This window comes from Protopterus annectens, chromosome 5.part1 (assembly GCF_019279795.1).
Source record: "Protopterus annectens isolate FY-2018-M chromosome 5.part1, PAN1.0, whole genome shotgun sequence".
NCBI classification, from domain to species: Eukaryota; Metazoa; Chordata; order Ceratodontiformes; family Protopteridae; genus Protopterus; species Protopterus annectens.
Genome location: NC_056736.1, coordinates 732,461,461 through 732,482,222, shown reverse-complemented (window position 1 = coordinate 732,482,222; position 20,762 = coordinate 732,461,461). Strand labels below are relative to the sequence as shown.

The 20,762-nt window shown below is 41.7% G+C and overlaps 1 protein-coding gene across 4 annotated transcripts in view; it reads right to left on the bottom strand.

The window, feature by feature from the left end:
* Positions 1-23: 23 nt before the first annotated feature.
* The window catches only part of SPART (spartin), a 579,157-nt gene continuing 558,418 nt past the window's right edge, over positions 24-20,762 (bottom strand). For 3 of the 4 annotated variants that reach the window (XM_044073365.1, XM_044073366.1, XM_044073367.1), the window contains exon 8: positions 24-1,203. In XM_044073365.1, coding sequence (XP_043929300.1) covers positions 1,014-1,203 — 190 coding nt within the window. In that variant the 3' untranslated portion in view covers positions 24-1,013. The remainder of the gene's footprint in view (positions 1,204-20,762) is intronic. The other variant, XM_044073369.1, reaches the window with a different exon arrangement.

Here is a 20,762-nt window from a genome sequence, read left to right as displayed (position 1 = left end):
CAATAAAAGTCTCAGGTCACAAATACTACAAAGCCTTTAAATTTATTTTTTAAATAATTAAGGATAGCATGTACTTTCTGTGAGAAAATATAGCATTTAGCCTGTGATACTGCATACAGTCATGAAGTATATAAAATAAAGGGACAAGCTAGATAGAAAACTATGTTTTGTCATTATCAATATATTAAAATTACAGTGTATTTAATATATACTTTTATAGAGTAAATTCAAAATTAAGATTTGTAAATACTATTAAGATCCCAATAGTTTTCATTTGCATAAGAATTTATATGCATCATATTTTACTGTAAGCACATTCCATTATGAAGAGAAAGCCTCTTAAGTTAAACTGATTATACTTTGAGTTAACCTTTCAAAACCTCTTTACAAACATGTTGTGTTGGCAGTAACTGATACAAAAGAAACTATAGTTGTTCAGCAGATAACTATACAATGCAGTCTACGTTTTTTTTTACATATTCTATACATAGTAGCTTGTTTTACTGTTTAAATGCATCACTTCACAGTGCATTGTATGTGGCTTACACACACGGGTTTAACAGAACTGGATTAGTAACCTTTTCAAACTAGATTTCCACCTTGTAGATTAATTTCACAACAGTTTTAAATAAACAAGACACACTAGTCTGGTGGCATATTATAACCCAGCAGTTTTGTTTATACTCTTATTAGATCATTTAAATAAATATATAAGCATGAAGGTAACACAGTGATAAATGTAGCTTTAACAGAAGCAAGAACTTTTTCTGTGCCTTAGCACTGTATGATTACTTCTAGGCAAAACAAAATTGCAGTCATTTTATTTCTGAAGTTTTGCACATACTTTCTTCACATATCTACTCAACAAAAAAGTTTTAGATGGTGTATGTCCATACCTAAACAAATGTATTCCCAGAGTGGTCTCCAAGCAGAATATTCAACCTTACAGAATATAATTTCTTCAGTACACATGCATCAACATAAACCTTACAGGCATTAACATTCATTGAAAACTATAGTCCTTTTTTCTCCTGTGGCTTCTCTGTGAGGTTATAGTCATCCAAGACAGCGCGGCTTGTCTCCTTTGCAGTTCGTTTTACCACAGCCTTGATGCCTAGGTTGTCTATGTTAAATGCTGTCACGCCTACATTGATGGCAGAATTCACTGCACTGTCTGTTGCTTGGCCAGCATCAGTCCCATACCTTGACAGAAACAATAAGCAACACATTTAAAGGATAACGGTATGAATCACGACAGGCAGTGTTACCATTTTTTCTTTATAATTACTGCCTTCTTAATAAGATGTAAAAAACAATCTAACAGAAAGAAAGCATGCGTATTTATAACTGGTAATGTCTCTTGGATATGGCCTATTTTCTTATAAGGTCTGTGAAGAAAACCTTTAAGTACATAAAATCAGCACTTAAGCAAACATTTATTATCCATCTATGTACAGGCAAACATTCACATCTGCACATATGTTCAGTCATTATTTAAAAAATACCTAATGAAAGTGGAATAACTATGCTACAACAGTACTTGGTAAGTATAGTAAGTAAGATATCACGTATACAGATATATTATGCCTCTTATGGAGACAGTTTTGGAAAACAATATATTTATGTTTGAAAAGAACATTTATTTACAAGTGGATGGCGTAGCTATGGGCACATCCTGTACAAATAGCTACACCAACCTGGTGATGACCACTTGGGAGGAAGGGGAATGGAGGGACCATACAGGGGAATGGAGGGACCACACAGGGGAATGGAGGAACCACACAGGGGAATGAAGGGACCATACAGGGAAATGGAGGGACCATACAGGGAACAAGTATGCTTCTATTGACTGTGGGTGACCTTTTTTAATATGACGAGGCATAGAAGAAGAATTGGAGACTTTTAATTTTTATATTAATGATGTTACATCCTTTTTTAATTTTACCATAGAATATTCATATGAGCAGATATCCTATTTGGACATAAGTGTGTTCAAGCCTCGAATAGCGGATGTTAGCACCAAAGTGCATAGCAAAACTTGTCACAGAAATAACCTACTACATAGAAATAGTATGCATCCCCCACATGTATTTGACAATATAGTAAGAGGACAAGCTATGAGAGTTTCCAGGTTATGTAAAAAGGATGAGGTTTTGTGAAAGAAATAGAACTGGAGAATAGATTTTTAAGCAGGGGATATAGCAAGGAAACATCTATATAATATCCATACCAGAACCACCACTAATGCCTTAGCTAAACATGTTACTCACAAATTAGGCGTATTATTCAGGAGGTCAAGGAAAAAAGAACAGAGAAGGCATATGCCTATTTCTCTGATGTAACTGAGGGGATGGACGCTCAAATGCGGGGTAACAATAAGCACAACATAGTGAGATTACTTGTTTATTTCTCAAGCAATGCAAAAATAGCCACTAATATATACAAGAAGTTTTGGCCTAGTCTAGCAGCTGATGAAAAGATACTGGGCATCGTTGGCAATAATCCGAGTTTTACATATAAAAATAAGAAATCCCTGAAGTTGGTAATAATCCGAGTTTTACATATAAAAATATGAAATCCCTGAAAAGAAGGTTAAGTCGGTAATAATCAGAGTTTTACATATAAAAATATGACATCCCTGAAGTTGGCAATAATCCGAGTTTTACATATAAAAATAAGAAATCCCTGAAGTTGGTAATAATCCGAGTTTTACATATAAAAATATGAAATCCCTGAAAAGAAGGTTAAGTCGGTAATAATCAGAGTTTTACATATAAAAATATGACATCCCTGAAGTTGGTAATAATCAGAGTTTTACATATAAAAATATGACATCCCTGAAAAGAAGGTTAAGTTGGTAATAATCAGAGTTTTACATATAAAAATATGAAATCCCTGAAAAGAAGGTTAAGTTGGTAATAATCAGAGTTTTACATATAAAAATATGAAATCCCTGAAGTTGGTAATAATCAGAGTTTTACATATAAAAATAAGAAATCCCTGAAAAGAAGGTTACATTATTTAGTGAGTAGGAACACTCAGTGAAATACTGAGTTTGGAATGGGTACTAGTCCCTGTAACAGGTGCAACGTTTGTGAATACATAACTCCAACAGGACAGTTCTATTATCCAGATTTTGATAGGACATTCACATTTAATGTTGCAGCCACCTGTGACACTACAAATGGGGTCTGTTTAGCCCATTGCATCAGCTGTGGTTCACTCTATGTCGGCAAAACTGATCGGAAACTACATGATAGGATAAGGGAACATATATATAATATCCATACCAGAACCACCACTAATGCCTTAGCTAAACATGTTACTCACATAAGGGACACACAAATTTTACTTCCTAGTCATGGAAAAAAATAAACTGGATGGGAGACGTGGAGATGTTAAAAATATGACAGACACAAATGAAACCCGCTGGATTATTAAATTAAGAGCTGATAGTGGCAGTGGATTGAATGACAAAGTTCCCATCAAACCCAGACTGAAAGCTAGACCTCTGCGTAGATAACATAGTTTTAATAGGATGTTAAACAATGTGTGTATACTGGCGGGGTAGCAGGGTAACACTTTTTTTTTACAAAGAATTTATTTTTTATAGGTTGTACATCCCAGGATGCAAAAAACTCCCTTACTAGCCTCAGTAAGAAACTGAGATGCCTCATAAAATCCTCCAAGCTAAAAATAAAATTGCCAAAGATTCCAAAGACAACCACAAAGCATTCTATAACTATGTCAAGAATCTAAATGGCAATGCTCAGATCTGCTCTGAGCTAAAACAGAATGGCATTAAATAAACTGATCCGAAGGATATTGCCAATATCCTGGCAGATCGATTCAGTGCCAACTTCACCCCCCTCTCATCCCCTAAATGGCCCATCTCAATACCGGAAGATTGCCAAATTCCAGTAATAACGGCCACACAGGTACAAAACGCACTCTCTAAAGCCAAGAATACAGCATCCATGGGACCAGATGACATCCCGGGCTGTGTACTACATGAACTACAATATCAACTGGCATGTCACCTAGGTGTCATGTTTAATCATAGCCTCACCTCAGGTTTCCTGCCCACTGAGTGGCGCAGAGCTACAGTTATCCCAATCATCCACCTTGGATCCCGGAACTACCGTCCCATCAGTCTGACAAGCCTTATCTACAAGGCCATGGATTATCATGGAACTTCTAAACAAAGACATTGGCAACCTTCAAACACTGGACCCCACCCAGTTTGGGTTTGTGAAGGACCAATCTTGTCTCCTGAACCTGATTGACTTCTTTGAATCAGTCTCTAGAGCCATGGACAAGGGTAAGGTGGTCCACACAGCCTATCTAGACGGCCTTTGACACCATCCCCCACTCTGGAATCATAGATAAACTTACTAAGTTGGGCATTAATCCCTATGTCACCCAATGGGTTGCTAAATGGCTTACTGATAGAACCCACACTGTAAAAGTAGCCGACTCCAAATCCAGCTCCAGACAAGTGGAGTACCTCAGGGTTCAGTCCTGTGGCCGCTCTTGTTTGGCATCTACTTCTCTGAAGTATAGGTCAACACTAAGGGACTAACAAAGTTTGCAGATGACTGTAAACTGGGAGCCATTATTGAATCCCCAAATGATGTGGATACTCTACAAAAGAGCCTTACAGAAACAGATGCTTGGTGCCAGAGCCATGGGCTCAAGCTCAATGCCAAGAAATGTATTGTTATCCCCTTTGGGAAAAAACATGTATCCATGAATTACCATATAGGTGGCAGTACACTGAACACAGAAAGTGTGATAAGAGACTTAGGGACACAGATGGACAGTGGTCTCACCTTCGATAACCACATCGCCACAACAGTCAGGAAATCCTTCTATGTGGCACACCTCATCACGAAGGGCTTTTCATCCAGAAAAGGAGGTCATTGTCCCACTGTACTCATCCTTCATTAGACCCATTATAGAATATTTGGTATGTACCTCTCAAGACATCTGCAACAACTGGAAAGGCCTCAGAAATACCTCACTAAAAGAATCACAGGCCTAAAGCAGATGCCTGACCACCTTAAAAACTCCAGCTATACTGATCTCTGCTTAACATACAAGGCCATGTCAAACCCAGAGCTGTTGGACATGCTACACTTAAAGAAATCCTAATCCCTCAGAGCTACACACTCCAGGGATCTAAACCTTGTCATCACAATAAACAAAACATGCTGGAGGGATAGGTTCCTGACCCACAGACTCCCCAGACTCTGGAATAGATTGCCCATACATGTCAAGCAGAGTGCCTCTTTGGACCTCTTCAAGAGGAACCTTGACGACTGGATGGGAGAAAGGAAATTCACCCTGCTAGACAGGGGTCCAGGAAAGTAAATAATGTGGGAAGAAATAGCCAGGGAATTGTTATGGCTAGGCTTGTATAGGCCCTAGGGCTGATAGCCTAGTACCAACCTATGAACATATGTAATTTGTATAGATACATATACTAAATAGGTAATGTGGTTATAGCTACATATTTTATTATATAGTCTTGAATGTAACTAGTCTTAGTATATGCACTTAGTACTAGCTGTTTGTGCAGTAGAAATGATGGTGTTTCTTTAAATGTGTAACAAGCAATCAGGAAGGCAGTGCATTTGAATGTTAAGGAATGTATTTAAGGGATGAAGGTTTTTGACTAATAGTATCGTCTGAACAAGCAGTCTGTATAACTGTGAAAGCACTTACATTTGGATTCCACTAAAGCCATAACTGCTAGCCATCATTGTTACTCTGCTCCATTTTATGCTTTTCCTGTTGGTTGTCCTGTGGTGCAGGCTATTTATCTGGTGTATCGTGCTGAAGGTTGTGTAATACAGCTCAAACAACAAACAGTAGAATAACTGCAACAAATCCAAAAATACCAACCGGAATTGCAAACACCAAACAAGTTTATTAAGAATTCTCAATGCATACTGAAAACCAATGTCATATTCTTTTAAATAGCAATCACATAATACAAACAGCCAATCAACACTCTAAATTCATTCACTATAATTTACATACCCTTTAAAAACTGTATATACATCAAAAATACAAAAAAAAAATCAGAAAAAATTAATACAAGTACTTTTACAAACTCACTTGTTTCTTTTTCAATAACAGTTTTATACTGACAGAAGAATCCAAATGTTTTTCTGTCAGCATTTATTCTAATAATCCAATTATATTCCTCAATTTCCATTTTAAGTACATCACCCCATCTTACATCAGGTATAAACTTCACTATAACTCTAAGCTTAAAAGTGTGTTGCACACCCATTTCTCCCATATGGTTGCAAGGGAGTTATTAATGACATCTTGTCTAATATCTGAAAAGTGTTCTGACATTCTTGCCTTCAACTTCCTATTGCATTTCCCTATATAAAAATAAGAATAGTTGTGTAAAATCTTAACATAACCATAGATGTCCTTGTCTTCCATGTTGCAGTATTCATTACATGAGGGATTCCCTGCCATAAATGATCCCGACATCCGGCCACCACTACGTAGTGGGATGTCACACGTAGGTCCACGACAGGTGTCAGCCATAAAAGTGACATCCACCATGTACCATCCTCAGAACTTAATGCCCCAGGAAGAACACCAGCCTAAGGTACCAAGAAGGAAAACACACATCCACAGAAGGAACAAGAACCGGGGGAAGGTGGAAGGGATAGAATACTGCAACATGGAAGAGAAGGACATCTATGGTTATGGTAATATTTTACACAACTATTCTATGTCCATCTATTCCTATGCTGCAATATTCTTTACATGAGGGAGAGTACTACAGCTCATGAAGGAAAAAGGGAGGAGGGAAGGAGCCGAGGCAGTCTCTACAAAGCCATGGAGAAAGGCTCTAACAAAACCTGCTCTGGATCTGGAAATGCCATCCAACTTGTAATGTTTAGTGAAGGTACACACAGAAGTCCAAGTGGCTGCTTCTAAAATGGAGAAGGCATCCAAAACTTTGCAAAAAGCACTAGAGGAAGCTACAGCCCTAGTAGAGTGAGCCAGTAGAAGAAAGAGTCTTACCATGGAAAACATAACAAAAAAAAAATGCTTTAGAAATCTAAGTAGAAATATTCTGCTTGGAAGCAGGCTTTCCAAGATCCCTGGGATGAAAACAGACAAAAAGCTGATCAGATTTCCTGATAGCTTTACTTTTATCCAAATAAAATCTGAGTTGTCTGTGCACATCCAAGGTGTTCATAGGTAGGTACTAGGCTATCGGCCCTGGGGCCTATACAAGCCCAGCCAAAAAGGTACCCTGGCTTTTGCCACCCAAGAAAATTATTTTCCTGTGCCACTGTCGAGCAGAGCCACAGAGGTGATTCCCTAGGTGAATTTCCTATTTCCCATCCAATCATCAAGATTTTTCTTGAAGAGTGCTAATGAGGAGCTTTGTTTGATATAGATAGGTAGTTTACTCCAGAGTATAGGAAGTCTTTGGGACAGGAATCTATCCCTCCGGCATGTTCTGTTTATTGTGGTGACAAGGTTTAGGTCCCTAGAGCGTGTAGCTCAGAGGGATTGGGATTTCTTTAAGTGGAGCATGTCCAACAGCTCTGGGTTTGACATAGCTTTGTATGTTAGGCAGAGATCACCTTTCAGTAGGCGATATGCGACAGAGTAAAGCTGGAGTTTTTTGAGACGGTCTGCGTAGGGCATCTGTTTGAGGCCGGTAATCCTCTTTGAGAGGTATTTCTGCGGCCTTTCCAGTTGTTGTAGATGTCTTGTGAGGTACATACCAAAAGGGGCATTGTACTCTATAATGGGTCTAATGAGTGATGAGTAGTGGGGAACAACGACCTCTTTTTTTCTGGATGAGAAACCTTTTGTGATGAGGTGTGCCACGTAGAAGGATTTCCTGACTACTGTGGTGATGTGATTATCAAAGGAGAGACTACTGTCCACCTGTGTCCCAAGGTCTCTTATCACACTTTCGATGTTAAGTATACTACCGCCTATGTTGTAGTTCATGGGTACAGAGTTTTTACCAAAGGGGATGACAATGCACTTTTTGGCAATGAGCTTGAGGCCATGGCTTTGATACCAGGCATCTGTCTCAGTAAGGTCCTTTTAGGTTCATAGGTTCATACCAGGCTATCTGCCCTAGGGCATTTATAAGCCTAGCCAGAGTGTGCTTGGCTTTCACCACCCATTTTAAATTAATTTTGCTATGCCTTTTTTTGAGGTTAGTATACTGTGCCTCTGTCTAACAGTGACACAGAAGTGATAGCCGGGGTAAACCTACGATCTCCCATCCACTCATCAAGATTCCTCTTGAAGAGAGTCAATGTGGGACTCTGCCTAACCTGGACTGGGATTTTATTCCAGAGTGAAGGGAGCCTCTGGGTTATGAATCTGTCCCTCCAGCATGTCCTATTTATTTCGGTGCTGAGGTTCAAGTCTCTCGAGCGAGTAGCTTGATGGGATTTGGATTTTCTGAGGTGCAGCATGTCCATTAATTCCGGGTTGGACATGGCTTTATACGTCAGGCACAGATCGCCTCTGAGCAGGCAGTATGCCACTGAGTAGAGCTGGAGTTTCTTTAACCGGGCAGCATATGGCATCTCTTTGAGCCCTTTGATCCTCTTGGTGAGGTACTTTTGGGGTCTTTTCAGTTGCTGCAGGTGTCTGGTACGGTACATCCCAAAAGGGGCATTGTACTCAATTATGGGCCTGATGAGGGATGAGTAAAGAGGCACGATGACCTCCCCTGATCTAGATGTGAATCCCTTCATGATTAGGTGGGCTATATAAAATGTTTTTCTAACCACTTTGGCCACGTGGTTGTCAAATGAGAGATTGCTATCAACTTGGGTCCCCAGGTCCCTAATGACTTCTTCTGTACTTAATGGATTACCACCTATATGGTAATTTGTGGGCACTTTGTTTTTGCCAAAGGGATGACTATACACTTTTGGCGTTTAGCTTGAGGCCATGGCTCTGGCACCAGTTGTCTGTTTCTATGAGGCCCTTTTGGAGGATGCTTGTGTCGGCTGGAGAGTTGATTATGGCGCCCAGTTTGCAGTCATCTGAACTTGGTCAGCCACAGTCCTGCGTGTTGGCCTGTATAGAAATATATACCGAACAAGAGAGGTCCCAGGACTGAGCCTTGTGGGACGCCACTTGTAACTGGTTTGGAGTCTGACATGGCTCCAGCAATTCTAACCATGTGGGTTCTGTCCTTGAGCCAGTTTGCAACCCATCTAGTGACATGGGGGTTGATATTTAAGCTGGTGAGCTTATCTATAATGCCAGAGTGGCGTATTGTATCGAAGGCTTTTGCGAGGTCCAGGTAGGCTATGTGGACCACCTTCCCCTCGTCAATGGCCTTGGTGACTGTTTCAAAGAAATCGACCAGGTTTAAGAGGCAGGATCTGCCCTTAAAGCCAAACTGGGTAGGATCCAGTGTCTGTAGGTCCCCAATATCTTTATTTATGAGGTCCATGATGATCCTTTCCATAGCTTTGCAGACCAAGCTAGTCAGGCTTATGGGGCGATAGTTTCCAGGATCCATTGAGGCACCACCTTTGTGGAGAGGGACCACTGTTGCTGTACGCCACTCTTTGGGTACATATCCTGCAGTAAGGCTAAGATTGAACAGTAGTTTTATGTTTGGGTTTAGCTCTTCTTGGAGTTCATGTAGGCAGCCCGGGACACCATGTGGTCCCATTGATGCTGTGTTTTTTGCTTTGGAGAGGGCGGCTCTTACCTGAGCATCTGAGATGTCGGGGGGCAGCACTCTGTTGGGATAGATATTTGCCCTTTGGTGGGGAGGGGGAGTTTGCACTGAACCTGTCAGCTAGGATGTTGGCAATGTCTGTGGGCTCGGTGTATTTTTTGTCATTTTGGACTAATTCTGAGCATATCTGGGAATTCCCACCCAGGTTCCTAACATAACTAAAGAAAGCCTTGTGATTATCCTTAGTGTCCTGTGCAATTTTTCTCTCCAATCTGGCCTTAGGCGATTTTATGAGTGCCCGTAGTTTTTTGCTAATACTGATCAGAGATGCCTTCCCTTTTTGGGATTTTGCTCTATCATGTAGTAGCTTCCTCCTTCTATTGTATAGTTTTGTTTATGGCTGGAGTCCACCATACAGGACGTCTGCCTTTGGAGGATTGGGTCTTGGTTTTATTTGGGATTGCATGATCCATGCATTCCTGAAGGTGTTCATAGAATGCATTTATAAAGGATTCTGCGGTCTGGGCCGTATTTTCCACAGGCCCGGGGGCTTTGAAGGATTTCGCCTCGGTTTTGAGGCGTGTGAAATTTGCTTTAGAGAAGTTTTTCACTGTGGTTTTCTGGGCAGGGGATGGGGTTGGGATGTGAATATCCAGTGAGATTAGTTTATGGTCTGATCTTACCAGTGAAAGATACACTTCTGGTCTGGAGCATAGTGTCCCCATGTTGGTGATGATCAGGTCCAGTATGTTTTCCCCTCTTGTGGGAGTGGTAACAAGTTGTTCCATAGCATTTGAGTTTATAAATTCTAGGAACCTTTGGGCTAGGGTGTTGGAGCTAGAGTAATGCTCCCAGTCTATGTTTGGGTAGTTGAAGTCGCCCAATATAATGGTGTTTGGAGAGACCTTCATATTTTCCAGTATTCTCAGGAAGGCAGAGTGGGGTTCCTGTGTTTGGGCGGGTGGTCTGTAGCAAGCTATAAACTAGAAGGCAGTTTTACCCACTGTTAGTTGCACATGGATAGTCTCTGATGCTTCGTGCTGTGCCACCAACCTGGAGGTGTGGGTATCTTTGACGAATATTGATACTCCCCCTCCTTTTGTGGTTCGGTCCAAGTTTTGGGGCCGAAAAGCATGGTATGAGGTATAACCTGGTAGTGCTGGGGTGCTCTCAGGAGCCTTGATCCAGGTTTCTGTTACCGCACAGATATCTATGTTCTCCATGCTAAGGAGAGTTTTGAGTGCGTGCATCTTGAGGTTTAGACTTCTGGCGTTGAGTAGCATTACTCTTAGTTTCTTATCCCTTGTGATACCTATGGAGGTGGGTTTGACTTTTGAGCCTTGCCTAAAAAAGGCACTATGGGGGTAGCAAGAGCCTTTGCCAATATCCGAAAGCCCAGGGGTGACAGGTGCAAGCCGTCCCTAGCGAAGCATCGTGGCTTGTCGAGCATGTCATCCCAGGCTGACAGGCATTGGATCCCCTTTGAATGACACCAATACTTAAGCCAATTGTTGAAATTGATCATCTTGTCTTCATATTGTGGCATCATTCTTGGTGAGGGTAAGATGCTACTCAAGGTCAGGGTCATACCGGCCTGGGCTACATGCTCAGAGAGCTCCTCTATGTCTCTTTTCATGTAGTCCAGGGAGGTACGTCTCAGGTTATTCACACCAGCATGGACAATGACTGAGTCATATTTGTACTTGCCTTGGCGTGACCTGAGTGCTTGTGTTATGTGGCGGATCCTAGCGCCGGACAGGCAGCTCACCATGACCTTCTCCTTGTTCAGCCTGGTGAGCGGGACCTCAGTGTGCCTGACAATAGAGTCACCTATTACAAGTGTATCAGGTGTGTTGTTTAGCCTTAAGGGCTGTGACTGTTCGGCACACTGGCTTTGTGAGCTATGTGTTGCACTGTTTTGTTTTGGGGTAGCGGTTGCTTGGGTGTCTGCTTTGGAGGTCTCTGCTGCTTAGGCAGATTTTTATTTAGAGCCTCAGTATGTTTTTGTGTGTTTATGTGTTTGGTTTGTTGTTATGGTAGGTCTATGTGAGACTGGAATTGTAGTGAGTGTGGTTTCCTTCTCCTCCTGACTGGTTACGCCAGTACTGAGTTGAGAGAGCTTAGCCTCCAGTTTGGCTATCTGGTTGCATCTCTCACATGTGTTGGAATTTGTTGGGAGGAGGAGAGGGTTGTCTGTGTACATGAGGCAGTTGTAACATTGCCTCAAGATTCCCAGATTCACCAGCTGGACCGGAGAGGAGATTGACAACTGACCTTTGGACATGCTAGAATAGTATTGGGAATTCCTTTATAATTGAAAAAAGGGCCAATGGGGAACAAGGTACTCAAGGGGAGTTTGTGAGGGTGTAGTGCTTTTAATTTTTTAGAGCCGACTTATATAATTGCTTTAGTGAGCAAGTGCCAGGTAACTTAAGTGCAATGTGTTACAGGTAACTTAAATGCAAAAGTGACAAACAGTAACTTTTTTCAAGTGAAACAAGGAAATAAGTAAAGTAAGCAATGCAGATATCACTAGGGATCCACAGAAGTGCTAAAAGGCCGCGTTTAGGTGGAATTAGCATTTCAGGGAAATAAACAAACAACAAGCATACAAACAAAGCTAAATTCAGCAGGCCTGGATCTAGTCTATGCTACAGCAAACAAGGTGTACCAATTTCAGTAAGAAACAGTTAGAATATGCAGGCACTATAAGCCTTTAACCAGAAATTCCCAGCTCAGAAGGGCAGAGTCCAGCCTCTCCTCCCACAAGAGTGCAGACCGCGATCCTTCTTAATGTAAAATAACTGGCCTGAAGCCCAAGTGCTTAAACCAGAACTAATACACTTTTAGAATAACAGACACTGAGCCCTCAATCAGCAGTTCCCAACTTAGAAGGATGTAAGCTACCTGTCCTGCCACCACAGTGCAGGCCACAAACCTTCCTAATGTAAAACAACTGGTCTGAAGCCCAAGTGCTTAATCCAAAAGACTTAGAAATGATAGCTACACTTTAATCAAGTTACTACCAAGCAGTAATAAATACAACTGAATACTTTAAAGAATGCTTGGATTAGTGCTCAAGTTATACAAACAAAGCTAGATTCAGCAGGCCTGGATCTAGTCTATGCTACAGAAAACAAGGTGTACCAATTTCAGTAAGAAGCAGTTCACATATGCAGGCACTATAAGCCTTTAACCAGAAATTCCCAGCTCAGAAGGACAGAGTCCAGCCTCTCCTCCCACAAGAGTGCAGAACACGAACCCTCTTAATGTAAAAAAACTGGCCTCAAGCCCAAGTGCTTTAACCAGAATTAATACAGTTTTAGAATAACAGACACTGAGCCCTCAATCAGCAGTTCCCAACTTAGAAGGATGTAAGCTACCTGTTCCGCCTCTACAGTGCAGACCACAAACCTTCTTAATGTAAAACTGGTCTGAAGCCCAGGTGCTTAAACTAAAAGACTTAGAATGAGTTACACCAAGCAGTAATAAATACAATTGAGTACTTTTAAGATGACGCAAAAGCAAAATAAAGTAGGAAAAAACACAAATACAGTAAAAGCAGATACATTTTTTTTTTTTGTGGAAAGAGAGAAAGGAGTAGCAGAAACTAAGCTGATTGGCCTTCTCAAATGTTCTCCCTGTACTGGGTAGAATGAGGTAATGACACTAGACTGGGAGGAGGGTCTTAGATCAAATTTACACTAGGGGCGGGCAACTGCAAAGCTACCAACTATAAAAACACTATGCCAACAGGGAGGGAGGGTGAGAAACAAACTGCAGAAATGTTACTCACAGCTGAAAAGCAGCAGTGAGCCTTTAAATGAAAGTTTTAAACAGCTAAAAGAGCCACTAGAAAAAAGAGTTTAACTGCAACAAGTTATCATAAACAAACAACCCAACAGATGCTTAATAAAAGTGGACAATTTCCAGTTAATACCTCACACACAGTGAAACTAGCTAGAAAAATACACAGTACACAAAGTGCTATAAATAACAAAGAAATAAAGAACAAAATAAACAAAAAACAGGATACTTAATGTTATATATTATAGCTCAGAGTTTGCTGAGTGTCCTTCCTTCGATTAGCTCAGTGTAAAATGACAGAACACTCACAACTGAGCTTCTTAGGTAACAGAAAGTTGAAACCTGAGACAGCTTTTAAGAAAGAAATCTCAAAAGAACCAATGAGGTGCTTAGTCTAAGCTGTAGTCCAGGAGACCTCAGTCAGCCAATGACCTCAAACAATTCTCTCTCACTGAAATGCCTGATGGCTTTGGCTAAAACAAGATGTCCCTGAATTATGTGCTCAGACACACAGCCTCCACAAACACTAGGCCCAAATACAAGCCTGAATATGGAAATGCTACAAATATCCCACTACTTAGAACAAACTGCAGAAATGTTACTCACAGCTCAAAAGCAGCAGTGAGCCTTTAAATGAAAGTTTTAAACAGCTAAAGGAGCCACTAGAAAAAAAGTTTAACTGCAACAAGTTATCATAAACAAACAACCCAACAGATGCTTAATAAGAGTGGACAATTTCCAGTTAATACCTCACACACAGTGAAACTAGCTAGAAAAAATACACAGTACACAAAGTGCTATAAATAACAAAGAAATAAAGAACAAAATAAATAAAATAATAATAATAATTTGTAGGGTGTCCACATCGTTAGGAGTTTCGATTAGGGCTCCTAGTTTGCAGTCATCTGCGAACTTCATTAGCCAAAGACCTTCTGTGTTAGCCTGCACTTCAGAGAAATAGATACCAAACAGGAGAGGACCCAGGACTGAACCCTGTGGTACTCCACTTGTCACTGGTCTGAAGTCGGATTTGGAGTCTGCTACTTTCACAGTGTGGGTTCTGTCAGTTGGCAACCCATCTTGTGACATAGGGATTTATACCTAGTTTAGTGAGTTTATCTATAATTCCAGAGTGGGGGATGGTGTCAAAAGCCTTGGCAAGATCTAGATAGGCTGTGTGAACCACCTTACCCTTGTCTACGGCTTTGGTGACTGCTTCAAAGAAGTCCATCAGGTTTAGGAGACGTGATCTGCCTTTTACAAATCTGAACTGGGTGGGATCCAGAGTATGGAGATTATCAATGTCTTTGTTTATAAGTTCCATGATGATACATTCCATGGCCTTGCAGACCAGGCTCATCAGGCTAATGGGGCAGTAGTTCCCGGGGTCCGTGGTGGCTCTCCCCCCCCTTGTGCAGTGGGATAACCATTGCTGTGCGCCATTCAGCAGGCACAAAGCCTGAGGTGAGGCTATGACTGAACATGACACTTAGGTGGGGTGCCAGTTCATTCTGTAGTTCGTGTAGAACGCAGCCTGGATGTTACCTGGTCCCATTGATGCTGTGTTCTTGGCTTTGGAGAGTGTGGTTTTTACCTGTGCAGCCGTGATTACAGGAACTTTGCATTCTTCTGGTATAGAGATGGGCTCTTTAGGGGGTGAGAGGGGGGTAAAGTTAGCACTGAACCTATCTGCCAGGATGTTGGTAATATCAGTTGGGTCTGTATATTTAATGCCATTGTGCTGTAACTCAGAGCAGATCTGAGTGTTGCCATTCAGATTCTTGACATAGCTTTAGAATGCTTTGTGGTTGTCTATAGAATCAGTGGCGATTTTGTTTCCGTAACTAGCTTTGGAGGATTTTATCAGGGATCGCAGGTTCTTACTGAGGCTGACCAGGGAGCTCCTCCACTCGTGTGACTTTACTCTCTTTTGCAAGAGTTTCTTCCTTCTGTTGTACAGTTTGTTGAAGGCAGGGGACCACCAGATTGGCTTCTTTTTTTTTGGAGGATAGCATCTTGGTTCTGTTTGGGATAGCACGATCCATGCACTCATGTAAGTGCTTATAAAGTGCAATTGTGTAGGATTCAGTAGTCGTAACTGTATTATCCATCTGCATGGGTGTCATGATGTTCACCACTTCTGTCTTAAGAAGCATGAAGTTGGCTTTGGAGAATTTTTTTGCCATGGTTTCCTTAATGGGGGGTGGAAGCAGGATGTGGATATCTAGGGTAATTAGCTTATGGTCGGATCAGACCAATAAGGCATTGACTTCAGGTGTGGAACACCAGTCACTCATATTGTTAATGACTAGAATCTAGGATATTGTTGCCCCTGGTGGGGGTGTGGATAAGTTGATCCAGGGCATTGGAGTTTATGAATTTCAGAAAGCATTGAGCAAAGGAGTTGGTATGGTGGGGTAGTTGAAATCGCCCATTATTAGGGTGTCTGGTTTGTAGAATAAGGTAGGCAAGTTAATGGACTGATTAAGCAAAAACTCATTCACAACCTTGGGCATAAAGAAAGGTCAGTATGCAAAGAAACCCAATCCTTATAGAAAATCATAAAAGGTGGAAATGCCATCAAAGCTTGTAGTTCAGACACCCTTCTGGCTGAATTAATAGCAAGTAGAAGCAAAGTCTTCCAAGTACAATATTGCAGGGTAGTTGTTGCTTCAGGCTCAAAAGGAGCCACAGTGACCTTTTCCAAAAGAAAATTAAGATCCCAGGGAGGTGGAACAGGTTTCCTGGGGGGGTCTAATGTGAAGGATGTCTTTAAGGAAAAGTTTAACCTGCAATTTGGAGATCAAAGGGGGTGACAGAGGCAAACATGCAGAAATAGCTGAAAGATAAGCTTCACAGAAGAATAAGCCCACCCAGCCTTCAAAAGTTCACACACGTAACATAGAACCAAAGAAATGTCCACATTTAATGGGTCTAGGTTACGAGAAAGACAACAGACAGAAAGCCTCTACCATTTGGATAAGTAGGATTTCCTAGTATTGGGTTTCCTGGCTTCCTACAGCAACCTAAGCACATCCTCAGAGAAAAGATGTCTTCCAATGATATAATTTATTAAGAACTATAAAATCTTTGACATAATTTTTGTATTACAAGTATATGTATACAATTAAAAAGTTAACAGACTATGCTTACTGTGAAACATATAATGATGGTATATGTCCTATGTTATTGTTTTATTGCAAATTATTTCCATGTATCTTGTTCTTCATATTTTTCTTGTGTATATAAAAAAAGAGTGGAAAAGGAAATAAAAAATTATATCTGAAAAACAAAACGAGAAAAGATGTCTAAAAGGAATCAAAAGTTTATCACCCACAGTGTGAGCTGCAAAGCTGACAGCTGAGGGTGAATGAGTGATCCCTTGCCTTGTGTAATGAGATCCACCCTGTGAAGTAAATTGTGATGACTGCCCTTGGCTATATGCAGAAGAAGAGGGAACCAATGTTTTCTTGGCCAAAAGGGAATCACCAGCAAGATTTTTTGTTTGTCCTGTTGAATCTTTTTATACAGACTGCTCAGAGATGACCTGTGTCTGGCATACAAGGCCATTTCTGACCCAGCCTTGATGGAGTTGCTGCATAATCCGTAAGACAAACTCCACTCATGCAACCCACACACAAGGCCTTAACCTGGTCTGTGACATTAATAGAACTTGTTGGCAGGATATATTTGTGTCCCAAAGACTCCTCCATCTATGGAATAGACTCCCTCTCCATGTCAAGCAGAGTACCTCTCTAGCCCTCTTTGAGACGAACCAGGACGACCGGATGGGAAACAGAAAATATACCCCTGGAATCCCACCTGTGTCCCTGCTAGACAGGGGAAACAAGTGCTGACTTTAAGGGAACATGTGAGAAATTCCTGGCTAGGCTTGTAAGGGCCTTTGGGCCAATAGCCTAGTATCATCCTATGAACCTATAATAAGTGGGAAGGGGGGAATATATAGAGAAACATCTCCTTCCAAATGAGATTGATAGGACATCCACTTTCCATACCAGAGGACCTGGAACTCTGGCACAGAACTTTGGAAGTTGTCTATTGAAAGGGGGAAGCCAAAAAGATCTATTTGAGGTGTACCCCATCGGTGGAGAATGTCCAGAAACACATACCTGTGAAACATCCATTCATGGGACAGAGTCATGGACCTGCTCAGAGTGTCTTGCACAACATTTTGGTTGAAAGAGATGTACACTGCCTGCAGAGTGCCTTGGTACTGAGTTGTCAATTCCCATGCCAAAACAGCTAGTCTGCACAGAAAGTATGATTTCATCCCCCCATTTATTTACATACCATAGAAATGTGGTGGTTGTAAACAGTTTTAGAAGTCCTGGGCGAAGAAGAGTATGAAATGCCTGAACAGCCAGCAGAAGAGCCCTCATATCTTTTATGTTCATGTGTTCCTTCCTTTGTGAAGGAGATAACAGGTCTTGTTATCTTCATGGATGCAAAGGCTTCCCCCCACCCAAGTCTGAGGCATCTGTGAACAACTCATGAGTTGGTAGGGGAGGATGTAAAGGCATGTCTGCTTTCTGGGTAATCTGCTGAATCCACCAAAGAAGCTCCCTCTTTAGGAAAGGAAGGAAAGGGACAACAAACTCCAGTGGGTGAGCAAGCTGCACCCAAAGTGATTTCAGGTACCACTGAAACTTTCTCACGTGGAGTTTGGAAAGGAGTAGCATGGCAATAGTTCAAGCCATGAAGCCTAGAAGCTTGAGAAACGTCTTTGCTGTCAAAGACAGCAGAGGGAGAAGGTCTTGGAAGTAACTGACTAGAGACTGAATTCTTTTGTGAAGAAAGGGATGCCAACATGAGATCTGTCTGCATCCTGCACCCCAGGAAGACATGGTCCTGTGAAGGGGTGAGCATGGATATTTTGAAATTAACTGTGAATCCCAACCTTTGCAAAAGAGTAATAGTAAACTGGAGTTTGTGAATCAAGGTCTGGGGGGGAGGGGTGCCTGTAGCAAGAAGTCGTCCAGATAGGGGAAGACCTGTATTCCCTGGAGTCTGCAGAATGCAATCACAGGAGCTAAACATTTTGTAAATACCCTTGGTGCCATAGAGGGACTAAAGAGCAAAACATAGAATGAAAATGTGAGGAAGCAACAGAAAAACGTAAAAATCTTCTGTAAAGGGAATGAATGGGAACATATAGGTAGACATCCTCGATATGCAGGGAGGCCAAATAAGCCTGTGAAAGAAAGACAGGAAACAATTTGGAGGGAAAGCATACGAAAGGTTGGGACCTTTAGGAAGGTGTTGAGGTGAGAAAGGTCCAGAATGGGTCTCCATGGGCCATCCTTCCTGGGAACCAGCAACATCCTTGAGTAGAACCCTCTTCCCCTTTGTGACAGTGAAACTTGTTGAATAGTTCCTGGGATATCAACTCTTGGAGCACCTCTGGGAAGAAAAGAAGTTGTTCTCGAGGTGGTTGAGGAATTCCCATGAAAAGACAAGAGCTTTCCAAGCCATGAAATATCTTTTGTGGATAACAGACAGAACCCATGAATCGTGAGTGATGTGTTCCCAGACTGGAAGGGACAGAGTAAGGCGATGAGAAAGGGGAATGAGACCAGAGGGAGCCAGGTCATCACAGATGACCTGGCTTGTCTGGAAAAAGACTGCTTTTGAGAAGAAGATGATTGTTTCCTGACAAAAGCAGTTTGAACTAGGTAGATCCTTTGGAACTTGGGTATTGAAAACACAAAGATATATGTTTTAAATTCTGCAACTCCTTACCTTTCTCCTGCAGGGACCTGAACAAAGTAGCAGCTGCAGTACCAAACAAGGCATTATTATTGGGTATATATCACTTTGATGAAATGGCAGAGTTCAAACACCATATGTTCGAACTTCTAACCTCGAAGTGCAAAACCATTGAAGGCTTAGAACAGTGATTTTTTTTTTCCCAGGGAAAAAAATCGCTGCTCCAAGCAAACACACACACAACACAAGCACACCAAAATAAATAATCCACACATATACACTTCCCAAAACCCTACTTCTAATCCTACACTAAACCGTACATACACTATCTATCCACTTACCTTAACCCAAACCCTAACGTCCACAACTATCGCACACTCACCTTACCAGCTCCCTAACCCTAAGGTCTGTAACTATCGCACATTCACCTTACCCGCTCCCTAACCCTAAGGTCAGTAACTATCGCACACTCACCTTATCTGCTTCCTAACCCTAAGGTCTGTAACCACTGCACATTCACCTTAACCTGGTCCGTAACCTTCGCACCACAGTGGAGGGAATAGTGAAGCCAGAATGGCCCACCAAATTCTTTCCCTGGTAAAGAATTTGGTGTTCCACGGTTCGCGATGATCAGTTTTCGAACTTAATATTTCGAACATGTGGTGTTCGAACTGCTGCAGTTTCAATGAACTGATAGGGACCCATTATTATCTAATGGTGAATCCATTAGCTTGGCCTTGAAGTCGTCAGGAAGAGGTTGAAGCCTTAACCAGGAATATCTCCTTAAAACAGAACCAGAGGCAGCAGCCCTGGCAGATGCCACAGCAGCATCATAACTGCATTTAATGGAGTGGCGAACCACTTGGGAAGGATGCCCCCAAAACAGAAGAAAGCTAAGACTTAACATCTGAATCTGGAAAATCAGAGAGAAGCTGAGAGGCCAGAGAATGAAGGGCCAAAGCATACTTATTCACATGGGTTTGATAGTTAATTGCCCTAAAGGCAAGAGTAGCTGAAGTGTACACTTTTCCCCAGCACTCCCATGGTTTTACTCTCCTTGTCCGAAGGAAGAAAAGAAGTGGAAGGCAAAAGTCTGGATGCCTTATCAGTAGCTACAGAAACAACCACCGGGTCTGTAGTAGGGCATTTATAAAGGAATATGCAGTACTCCGGAACTTTATAGAACTGATCTGGCCACTGCCTCACACCAGGCTTTGTACCTGCCCAATGGCGCATGACAACAGTTATACCACTCCACAAAGAGGGTGCCACCATGAACCCCGGGAATTATCGTCCTATTAGCCTGACGAGCCAGGTCTGCAAAGCCATGGAACGTATCATCATGGAACTCATAAACAAAGACATTGGTAACCTCCAGACTCTGGACCCCACCCAGTTCAGTTTGTGAAGGGCAGATCATGCCTCCTGAACCTGATTGACTTCTTTGAAACAGTTACCAAAGCCGTACACGAGGGTAAGGCAGTTCATACAACCTATCTTGACCTCGCCACAGCTT